Source organism: Pungitius pungitius, chromosome 20 (assembly GCF_949316345.1).
Source record: "Pungitius pungitius chromosome 20, fPunPun2.1, whole genome shotgun sequence".
NCBI lineage: Eukaryota > Metazoa > Chordata > Actinopteri > Perciformes > Gasterosteidae > Pungitius > Pungitius pungitius.
In genome coordinates, this window is record NC_084919.1 from 1,440,412 (window position 1) to 1,450,830 (window position 10,419).

The 10,419-nt window shown below is 45.3% G+C and overlaps 2 protein-coding genes across 3 annotated transcripts in view; one reads left to right on the top strand and one right to left on the bottom strand.

The window, feature by feature from the left end:
• Nucleotides 1-823: 823 nt before the first annotated feature.
• The window catches only part of LOC119194987 (uncharacterized), an 18,910-nt gene continuing 9,314 nt past the window's right edge, over nt 824-10,419 (bottom strand). Inside the window, exons 1-6 of one of the 2 annotated variants that reach the window (XR_009942833.1) lie at nt 3,397-3,573; nt 2,792-3,121; nt 2,411-2,677; nt 1,979-2,337; nt 1,869-1,897; nt 824-1,386 (exon numbers count right to left, since the gene is read on the bottom strand). Coding sequence is in view for 1 of the 2 variants with exons in the window: in XM_062559831.1 (XP_062415815.1) it covers nt 1,321-1,386; nt 1,869-1,897 (95 nt within the window). In the remaining variant the exon portion in view is untranslated. Of the gene's footprint in view, nt 1,387-1,868; nt 1,898-1,978; nt 2,338-2,410; nt 2,678-2,791; nt 3,122-3,396; nt 3,574-10,419 lie in introns of those variants that run through there. The other variant, XM_062559831.1, reaches the window with a different exon arrangement.
• LOC119194821 (cysteine-rich protein 2-like) lies at nt 5,233-9,734 on the top strand. Its single transcript, XM_037449234.2, has 8 exons — nt 5,233-5,391; nt 7,049-7,143; nt 8,092-8,149; nt 8,267-8,401; nt 8,503-8,571; nt 8,651-8,745; nt 8,852-8,909; nt 9,046-9,734. The coding sequence occupies exons 1-8, from the start codon at nt 5,349-5,351 to the stop codon at nt 9,117-9,119; spliced, it is 627 nt and encodes a 208-aa protein (XP_037305131.2). The 5' UTR covers nt 5,233-5,348; the 3' UTR covers nt 9,120-9,734.

Here is a 10,419-nt window from a genome sequence, read left to right on the forward strand (position 1 = left end):
CCAGACTCCCTGTGGACACCATGTTTGGTCTGAAACCAGCTCTTCTCACACTGAAGATGCGTTAAGAGGAGAAAGCGAATGCAGGAGGCCAACGAGCTGCATCCAGACGATCCAAAGGGAGAGAAATGGAGCTGAGAAGCAGAGCGACCAAAAGGCTCCCGGAGCAGAACTACAGCAGGGTGCAGAGTCCTGGTGGTGACACAGTGAACATGCAAGTAGGTGGAGAGCCTGCTGCCTCAAGAGTAGAGGACACGAAGACTCTTTGTGTCTTTTGTCTTCAATGTCAAGTCAACATTCATTTTGGAGGGGACAGGGTGGCGTCCTCAGTATTGAGATGTAACAGTAAATGGACACCCCCTGTACTCCATGTATTCACAGTGTTTATTCATTGATTTGCTAAGAAAGAGTTAAGGTCACACAGGCCTGGGGTCAGCTAAGGGCTGAAGAGAAGAACCAGAGGGAAGAAGCACCTTCATTTAGAGATAACGACTCACAACTGGATGTCTCCTATGTTCAAGTGTGCTACAAATAGCTTCATTCACATCAACAAGGAGGTTCTACTGATGCGTTGATCCACCAGCATGAAGAAGTACTTTTAATGATAGTACTTCTGTACTTTTACGTACTTGTAGTGGAGTATTTCTACATTTAGTGGCCTTTGCAGAAGTGCGTTCTATCATATTTCTGTACATTATCAGGTCACTTTGGGAACATGTGAGTGCTCAGTGAGAACAGAGCTGATCAACCAATCAGAGCAGAGCTACTACAAGTGGACCAGAAGAGGGAGGACCTTCATGAAGCTGTTTCTACATGAAGGAATCACACAGCACAGTGTAGCATGACGCTGTCTTTATTTATTGTTATCACAGATTATAAAGAGAAGTTACTGACTCCTTTAAGGCTGAAAGCACTGAAACACAAACACATCCCAACAAACATGTGGATGCTGAATGAAAGTGGATTAAAGAGAGTTATTCTGTTCACACAGACGTGAAACTGAGCTCAAGCTGCTGCAGCTTCACCAATTAAACACAAAATGATCAACTGTGAAATAATCAGCTGGAAGACAAACAAAGGAAGGTAAGAAAAGTTAAATGAAGGTAAAATCCAGATGCAGATGAGGAACCAAATAAAACTATATTTTATGAAAACACTGGAAAAGATTTTGGAATAAAATGAAACAAAAGTTCAGATTTTCATCTGAAAAATAATGTAATGTAACAGTATTCATGAAAACAAAATGAAGGAGAACATCTGGCTCCACACCAGCAGCTGGGACACCATGGAGATGGTGATGGAGCTGATCTGCAGACGTGTTGGTCAAACTCCATCAGCAGGTCTCATGTTCTCATAGTTCACTGCGTCATCTTCTGCATCAAAACGCACCTGTGAGAAACAACACAATCAAAGCCACACTTTACAGCCCCACCTCTCTGACGTGGAGGCGTCCACTGCTCCACCCTCCATGTAGCATCCACCCTGCGGTGCCCCCTCACGGGGACACTGTGAGCTCAGTGGCTACGTGCTAGCTCTGCTAGCATTGGTAGGGCTGTTAGCACCGTTAGCTGCTAGCCGCCGGCTCAGCTGTCGGCCTCTTTGAGAGCCGAGTGGAGGCAAAGGAAAAGATCTTCATACGTGTTCAGAAGCTTCAAAGCTGCAGCTAAGAACTTAATGAAGAGTCAAAGTGAACCAACTTGGACAATGAATCCATGATTAGCTTGTTTCTAAAGCTTTTAACGTGTGGAGGTGAACTCTGGGATCTCACAGCATGAAGAACCTCTAAAGCCACTCGTGTTGGAGTGAAGAAGGACTCGATGAGAAGGTCATGAAGTACTGAAGCGTTTCATTATGAAGTTGTTTAAACTCACAGCGTGTTCCTCCGTCTGTGTCCTCCTCTCTGGAGACAAAAGAAAGAGTCGCTTTAGTTTCACCAGCAGAAATCCTCTCTTGTCAGATTCCACATGAGAACGTTCTTCACCTTTGACTCTCGCCCACATGTTGACGGCCACAACTGTGATGATGAGTGCTGCTAATCCAACGCAGAGAAGGACCAACTTCCACCAGACTGCAACCAGGAAGAAATGAAACCATTGTTCCTCAAAGCTTTTAGACTCCAGGAGACGAGAGACAGAAAGATGTTGGATTATAAAGAGCTAATTTATCCTCAATCAATCACAATATTATCACGTGATGAAGAGAGATTCCACATAGAGACACAACATGTAGAGTCACTTCTTTGTGGTTCTGCTGAAGCTTCTCTCATTGCAGAAGTTGTTGTGTCTCCTGCTTTTGTGTCCTCTTCAGTTGGTGTTGATTCAGTTGTTGTTTGGTCTTCACCTGAACAAATTAACACAACTAAATAAATACAACTTACAATCCATAATAAAGGAAATTAAAGTGATTTCATCACCTGAGGGAGAATTCCTGAGAGAAAACTGCATCACTTTGTCCCTATCGGTCACTTCACACTTCAATGAAGTGAAGCTCGATGTGTAGAAGACATGAGAAGTCTTAAAGGACAGAGAGGTGGAGCAGAGAGACTGTGATGTCTTCATGTCTCTGTTGTCTGGATTCACAACATGACCATTTAATCTCCACTTCACTGTGTGTTCACATCCTTCATATGTCCACACAGTGCAGTTTAACGTCACTTCATCGTTGTCCTCGTGTTTTGTCACTGGTGGAGACGGAGACATTGTGAGACAAAGAAGTCTTAATACAACCCCACAAAGCAAAGGTATCAAATATGTTGTTCTGAAAAGACAGAAAACATCAAGTTGTAAATACTTACAAGTAACAACAGACAGAAAAATATCCAATAGTTCTGGTCTTCTTGGGCTGGACAGACTGCAGGAATAATAACCAGCATCCTGACCTTTGACCTTCTTCAAAACCAGAGAACAGTTCTCTGAAACCCTGAGTCTGTCTGATTCAGCTTTGGATTCTTCATCAATCTGCCCGTTTGTAACCACATTTACTGGTGATCTAATAATGGAACGAGGGAACCTCCACTTAATAGAGTCACAGTTCTCCCGATCTCTTCCCCCAATGTCACAAGGCAGAGTGACGTCATCTCCATCTTCAACAGTGAGGGGGAGAAAAGATACTGCTGTTTCTACTTCTAAGAAGATGAGAGAGAAGTAAAAGGAACAAGGAGAAATAAAACATGACTTTTAGTGTCAGTGTGAAGATCATTTTAGACACAACAACAGTTTACAAATGTGCCTCATTGTTGGTTTCTAAGAGTTCATTAAAGTCACGATTCACCTGCTGGAAACAAACAGACTACTTGTGTGTCTTCTTTAAATGAAGCTTTGCTTCTAAATAACATTCATCCATTAGTAAATGATCTTTCTAGTGTTTCTGTAGTCATACACACATTCTATGTGTTCTTACCTGCAAACTGAAGCATCACAATCAGGAACAAACAGCTTTCAATCCCTCCCAATTCAGCCATGGTTCCTCTGCGTCTCTCGTCTCTCTGTGTCCTCTACTCGTCTCTCTGTGTCCTCTACTCGTCTCTCTGTGTCCTCTACTCGTCTCTCTGTGTCCTCTACTCGTCTCTCTGCGTCTCTCGTCTCTCGTCTCTCTGCGTCTTTTACTCGTCTCTCTGCGTCTCTCGTCTCTCTGCGTCTTCCGTCTTAAAGATAAACCTTGAATCTATTTCCTCTTGATAATAAAGTGCGTCAGTTGTTGCTCAACTTAAAGTCAAACATCTCTGCATTCAGTTATCTGATCTGATGCAGCAACACACAAACTGCACTAATCTCTTAAGTTCACCCTGAGTTCTTTCCCATGATGCACTTCTGTTGCCGACATACAAGCCGACCAACAAGGGCCCGATAAATGAATTGAGGAAGTCAAAGGTGTGTCTGTTGACTTTAACCAAACCATATGTGGTCAAATGAGTCTCAAAATGATTCAATCCACACAGAATCACAAATGTATTCAGATCGGACCCTCTAGAGCCAACATGCTTTAAAATATTTAAATATTTCCAACTTCTATTTTGAAAGACTTTAAAACACCTCACAAGACATTCATGAGTAGAAGAAGGGTCATTTTATTAGTGGTTATAATGCAGGAAATGCTGTAACTGAATGGATTAAGAAACAAAGCTCACTAAAAGGAAGTGAGAGTGAGGAAGTTTAAACACTATCAGGAAAAAACCCACAGGCCTCATTTAAAATCATCCACGTGATGAGAAAGTCACAGGAAGGCACAACGTGGGATGCAGATGTGAGTCTTGTCAGGACTTCCCGTCCTCGGGGACGTCTGGGACAAAGCTCTGCAGAGGCTTGGTCCGCTTGTGGTTATTTTAGGATGAGTGCGTTCCCAGCCCCCAGATGGCCGAAGCCCAGGGGCGCCACGCTGACTCTGTTCATGTGTTCATCCCCTCGCCTTTCAGAAGGTCTTAAGGAGTGACACTTGGATTAGACTCCATAAACACAGAATCAGCTCAACCTGATCTGCACTGATGCTTGATGTTTATTTTAGTGACGTGAATGTTTAAATGTAGCTGCTTTTCCATCACAAAAAAGCACCAATTGGCTTGTGAACCACGACCTGACTGAAAACAATGTTTAGTTTGGTTAAACACTGGGAAAAGGGGAAATATGTAGAAGTTATTTCTGGAGGTCTACACTGACAAAATTGCATTTTTTTTTAATATGAAAAATTGAACTGATATTTAAATTTGCAGTGATTTGTTCTGGTAAAGTCCAGACAAAGGGCCTCCTCCTCGTATCTGGGAGCCAGGAATGTGCAGAGCAGCTCTCCTGGGAGCTGCAGAGCATCACTTAACATTCAGCGTCGCCTAGCAACCACACCAGGACACAAACACAGCCGCTGACACGGATGGATTGGGGGCTTGTATTTAGGATGAAACACCTGACCCACGATCACAGCGCATCATGTGGATCTGCTGCGTTCCACAAAGTCCATATTAGTCCCTTCTTATTATAACATGTCTTCATGGTTCTGATCTTGTGTTGGATTGGACTTGGACAATAACGCAATGTTTCTTACCTGTGCATTTATAAGGAATTACACCATCATAATAGTGATAATAATAAGAATACAAAAGATCAATAAGGTGTTTTCTTTTCTGTGTATTTATTCGCCAGGAAAGAAAACAACTTATTTATCCAGAGCAAGACAAGACTCTCGTTGGAGCGCATTAGACACCGCGCTTGAGGAAAGGCGTGACGTCATCGTGGGGGCGGGGCGAGTGGCGGGCGAGCCAACGGGAGGCTGCGAGCGGCGGTACTCTGCCTCCATCACCATCCTCCGAGGAGACGGCCACACACGGACGGAAAAGGACTCTTTTGTCTTCGTTCACGCGGAACATGGCGTCAAAATGTCCCAAATGCGACAAGACGGTTTATTTCGGTGAGTCTCCTCCATCCGGTCGCGAGCTTCTTTGCGTGGATCCGCGGGCTTCGACGCAGCGCGCTCGTTATCAGGGAGACGTGTTATCAAGCAGGGATGGAGCCGATAGAAAAGGGTCTAAGAATTATCGTAGTCACGTGAGTAGCGTGAGTGACGTAATGCAAACCCTCGCTGAAAGCAGGACGTGAGCGGGTTTGTGGTGCAGGGGGGCTTTATGGAGAAAGAGAATATGGTGACGTCACACCCAAATCTACTGAAGAATTCAAAGGGATAAGTTATTAATATGTGGATAAAAACTACAATGTGTGACGTCATCATATTAGATTAAATACAATCTTATGAGCAATAATTTAAATACAGTACTAAGAACTATTTGAAAGTACTTTTCCTGTTGTGTGACGCTGCAGCTGCTCTGTGTCCATTGGACTGTAAAGATGAGTTAAAACAAGGACCAAACATCCCATTTTATAACCTGTTTGTTGTAATGACGTGACGGCTGCGCTGCCTCGATCCGCCTCAAAAATGTCCCAGAATGCCTCAGCTGGTGAGCCTCAGACTGACTGATGGGCTATAAATGCTTCACTATCTTCAGATAAGAGCCGGCCTCCTGTGTTAGTCGACAGCTCCTGACAAATGACCAGCTTTAAATGACCAGTTCTTCCCCCCAGGCAGGAGGGTTCAGAGCCCAAATATCGGGTCGCAGCCTCTCCTTAATTTGCAGCTTCACACCACATGGCGTTGTAAATAATTTACCCGTCGCTCACGCGTGGATCGATTTTCTCTTTGTTCCGTCATCATCTTTCTTCTGAAGGAGCAATAACCTGCAGCTCCTCTCCTCCTTCTGGGTTAAAGATGCTCAAATAGGTTTCCTCTGGCCTGTGTTGCTGCACAGGGAATTTATTGTGGTGGAGAAGGGTTTTACACACTTCTTTAAGCTCAGCTCATTGTTCTAATTCTGTAATTTAAGCTCCCAGGTTTTCAGTATCTATCAAGTTGTTTTTGTGACATTAATTAAAGCAAAAGCCATCTACGGAAAATGGGAAAAACAAAAGATGAATTACAAGATTTACCAGCATTTCCTTAGCTAGAAGCTAACAGCGCTAACTGTTTTAACATGAGTGGGAAACGGAGGGGAGCTGGGGGGGGGGGGCTACGTTTCCGTGACGACGCCGTCTCTAGACGAGGTATGAGAGAAGTGCACAGCTGTGAGGTCACTACGCTCACGTGCACGAACATGCACTAAAATGTCACGGTCTTTACAGTTTATAGGTAATGTCCTCATAGAGACACACACACACACACACACACACACACACACACTCGTCTTCTGTCATGAAAGCAACCAGCTCGCTGTGTGCAGAGCGACTGATTGTCACACATCGCCCGGTGAGTCTGAACAGGAAGTGTCACGTGGTATCAGTGTCTCTGTGGGACATTCTGGTCCCTCTGTTGAAGCTGTGAGTGTATTTACAGCAGCTGAGGCCCTTTATCTCTGGAGCAAAGGTCCCGGTCCGTGTTGAGAATGACGGAGTGTCCATGGCACCATGTGAGGATGGGCTTCTGTCTTCATCACGTATTCTGCTCCTGGAGGAGCTGGATGTCTGATGAACGCCAGCATGTGACTCGGTGCTGAAGCCCTCGTGTTCTTCCTCCACAGCGGAGAAGGTGTCGTCTTTGGGGAAAGACTGGCACAAGTTCTGTCTGAAGTGTGAACGCTGCAACAAGACGCTGAACCCAGGAGGCCACGCCGAGGTGAGAGGAGATCAACGAGGTCCACACGTGGGACCTTTAACAGTTGGTGGCACCGACAATTCTTTCTAATCAGAACTTTATTCAGAGTCTGACCACATCATGGAAAGGACCTCCGTGCTGGATCCTGTCTTTCTGTTGCTCAAGCAGAAGTCTCCTTCTAAGTTCTGGCAACAGGTGACTTGGCCAAGAGGTGAAATGACCAAATCTGCCTTCTCTAGACCTACATTTAGTAGCTGTAGATGAGTAGCTGCTGCCACCTAGTGGACAGTCCGGCTTGGCTGGTTGTGGTTGAGATGAAGTTACCAGGAGAAAACAAGCTGATCTGACTAGAAGCTGAATTCCTCCTTGAAGAACCTTCTTCCTAAAAGTCTTTACTCATAAGGAAAAGAGTTTGTCTGCATGAGGCTTTTATTCATTTGACAGTAAAACTATTGTCAGTGAAAGTACTGAATCCACAGCAGCAACAGAACTGATTTGTTCTTTGAATGAAGAGAAGATCACGTGAGCAGGAAGTTGACGGTTCTCTTGTGGTCATGGACAGTAGACACTCTACAACCTTCTGACCACCAGAACGTGACTGAACAGCTCCGACCACGAGGAGACCACACACTTCCCCTCGAGGCCTCGCTCTCTAAGGTCACAGGTTTCGGCCCCAGTTTGAGGATCCAACCACATCTGAATCATGTTAATCACCTTTGGTTCTTCAGTAATACCTTCAGGCGCTGAGCGTAGCACCGTAACAGTGTGAATGAAGATATGAGGTAAAACAGGCCGGTGGTGTCAGCGGTTCAGTATCAGAGAGCAGACGGGTCCTGTAAACATCTGTGAATTAGTCCTCGTTGGTTTCATATCTGGCATCACGACAGACTCCAAACAGACCAAACACGACGAGGGTGGACAGACTAAACCTTTCCACTGGTGAGAAGCTGTCTGCTCTGTGTCTCGCAGCACGACGGGACGCCGTACTGCCACAAGCCCTGCTACGCCGCCCTCTTCGGCCCCAAAGGTGACGCTTCTCCTTCTTTTCGGCTCAAACCCCCCAAAAAATATCCAAATATAACTTTTCTCTGAACTCTGCATTTTTAAAAACCTTTTTCATTTGAATGGTTTCGTTTCCCCACAGGCGTGAACATCGGCGGAGCCGGCTCCTACGTGTACGACGACCCCGCTGCCAACGAAGCCCCCGCCGCTGTTTCCATGGAGACGGACGGCAAGCCGGTGGAGGGGAAAAAAGGCCCCGCCCGGGGGCCGGTGAAGGGTGAGGGATGATGGAACTAAACAGAGGGATGCAAACAGGCCGATGGTGTTTGTTGGTAAATAAGAATAAGGCATTGCTCTGTTTCAACGTGACTCCCTCAGCTGCCAGCTTCTCCTCGTTCTCCGGAGGACCCAACATCTGCCCCAGATGCAACAAGACGGTTTATTTCGGTAAGCAGACCGATGATGGAATGTGTCTCTGGCTGGTTTCCACGGTAACGTTCTCCCCATCCTGTGTGTGCGTGTGCAGCTGAGAAGGTGTCGTCTCTGGGGAAGAACTGGCACCGGCCCTGCCTGCGCTGCGAGCGGTGCAGCAAGACTCTGGCTGCCGGCAGCCACGCGGAGGTGAGCGAATCAAACACCACGTCCCAGCCGGCGCTCCGGAGGGCCTCCGTGCTTGTTCCATCCAGGGGGGGTGGCAGCTTCAAAGGGATTTTCTTTTTTGTTGCAGCACGACGGACAGCCGTACTGCCACAAGCCGTGTTACGCCGTGCTGTTTGGGCCTAAAGGTATGAAGTGCTGGGGGGGGGGGGGGGGGGGGTATCAACAACAATAACTTTCCTGAAGGCAAAGAGCTGTTGCTGTTTGGGTGAACTGGCCCTTTAAGGGTGACGTCTGTGCTCCGCCCCTCCCCCCCCCCCCCAGGTGTGAACACTGGAGGTGTGGGCAGCTACATCTACGACCAACCTGCCGAGGCCGAAGCTGAGGCCCAGCCCTGAGCCGTGACTCCGCCTCCAGCTCTTCCAGGCTCCGCCCCCCCCGTGCGTCGATTCGTCTTCTACTGTTGATAGCGGCACGTGATGTGAACACAGGGATGGATAGCTAGATGTGTTCTGTGTTTGGATATTCTTTAAATATATATATTTTTTGTACTGATACAAACCTTTAACCAGTTTAAAATCTGCCTTTTGGTTTCTCGGTTCTCTTTGCCAAATAATTATGGATAAAGGCCCATCACGTATAATATTCCTCAGACTTTTGTGCACTTAAAAGTTGTACCGAGCAAAACGTATTGTAAGTGTTTGTCTAACGGAGGGAGGAGGTGGAGACGTAGCATTCGTCTCTCTGAATGTTATGAAATGCTGTGGGTCACATTTTCTACAGTAAAACAGTGTGATAACAAACTGGTGTTCAGTGTTCATTTCATTACAAATCAGCAGCAGTAGCCGTCAAATTGTTTGTTTTGTTCCATCGTGCAATACTATTCATTTCATAACTATTTGAAATGGAAAAAAAACATTGATGCATTGCAAGCATGAAGCGGGAGTATTTAAAAAAAAAACATGATTTACATTCTTCACAGACAAATGCTTTGCTCACATGAAATAAAATTGATTCAAAGCATTAAAGTGTGTCTTACATTCAAATTCTGAGCTTGCAGTTTACCTCTTAATAAACAAAAGGTGTTTTGTGAAGAAACTGAATTTATTTAATCTTTTCATTATTATTACAAAACCGTATTTCCTTTTCTATTATCGAGGAATTTTAAACTAGTTTCCCTCTCTTGAAATGTCTGACCCTATTAGGAAAGCAAAATCAAAAGAATGACGTCACTGACAAGCTGAAGTCAGAAGCGCCCCTTACTGGAATGTTTCCGGAAGCGCAGCTTTACTGACGTAATTGGATTGCTACCGGAAGTTAGAGCAGTTTTTCCACAGAATAAAGGTTAGGAAAGGGAGATTTTACTGTTTTGAAATACTGTAGTGAACAAAGATGTAGGATTGAGTTCAGCACAAAGTCAATTGTATACTTTCTGTGCTTGTACCGATATAGTTTTGTATCTTATATCTTAGATTTTGCGTCTCTGTATTAATCACGCTTTATTTTTGAAATAAATAACCGGAAGTTACATGCCTCGCCGAGGCTAGCTTAACGTCTCTGCTGAGGCTACTTAAAAGCTCATTGGCACTGACGCCGTCTCGGGGTAAAGGACGTCACCGTTTTTAGCAGGAGAAATTATTTGAAATAATTGATATTCCTAAAGTGGTCCCCCGTAAACGTCTGAGACAACAATATAAC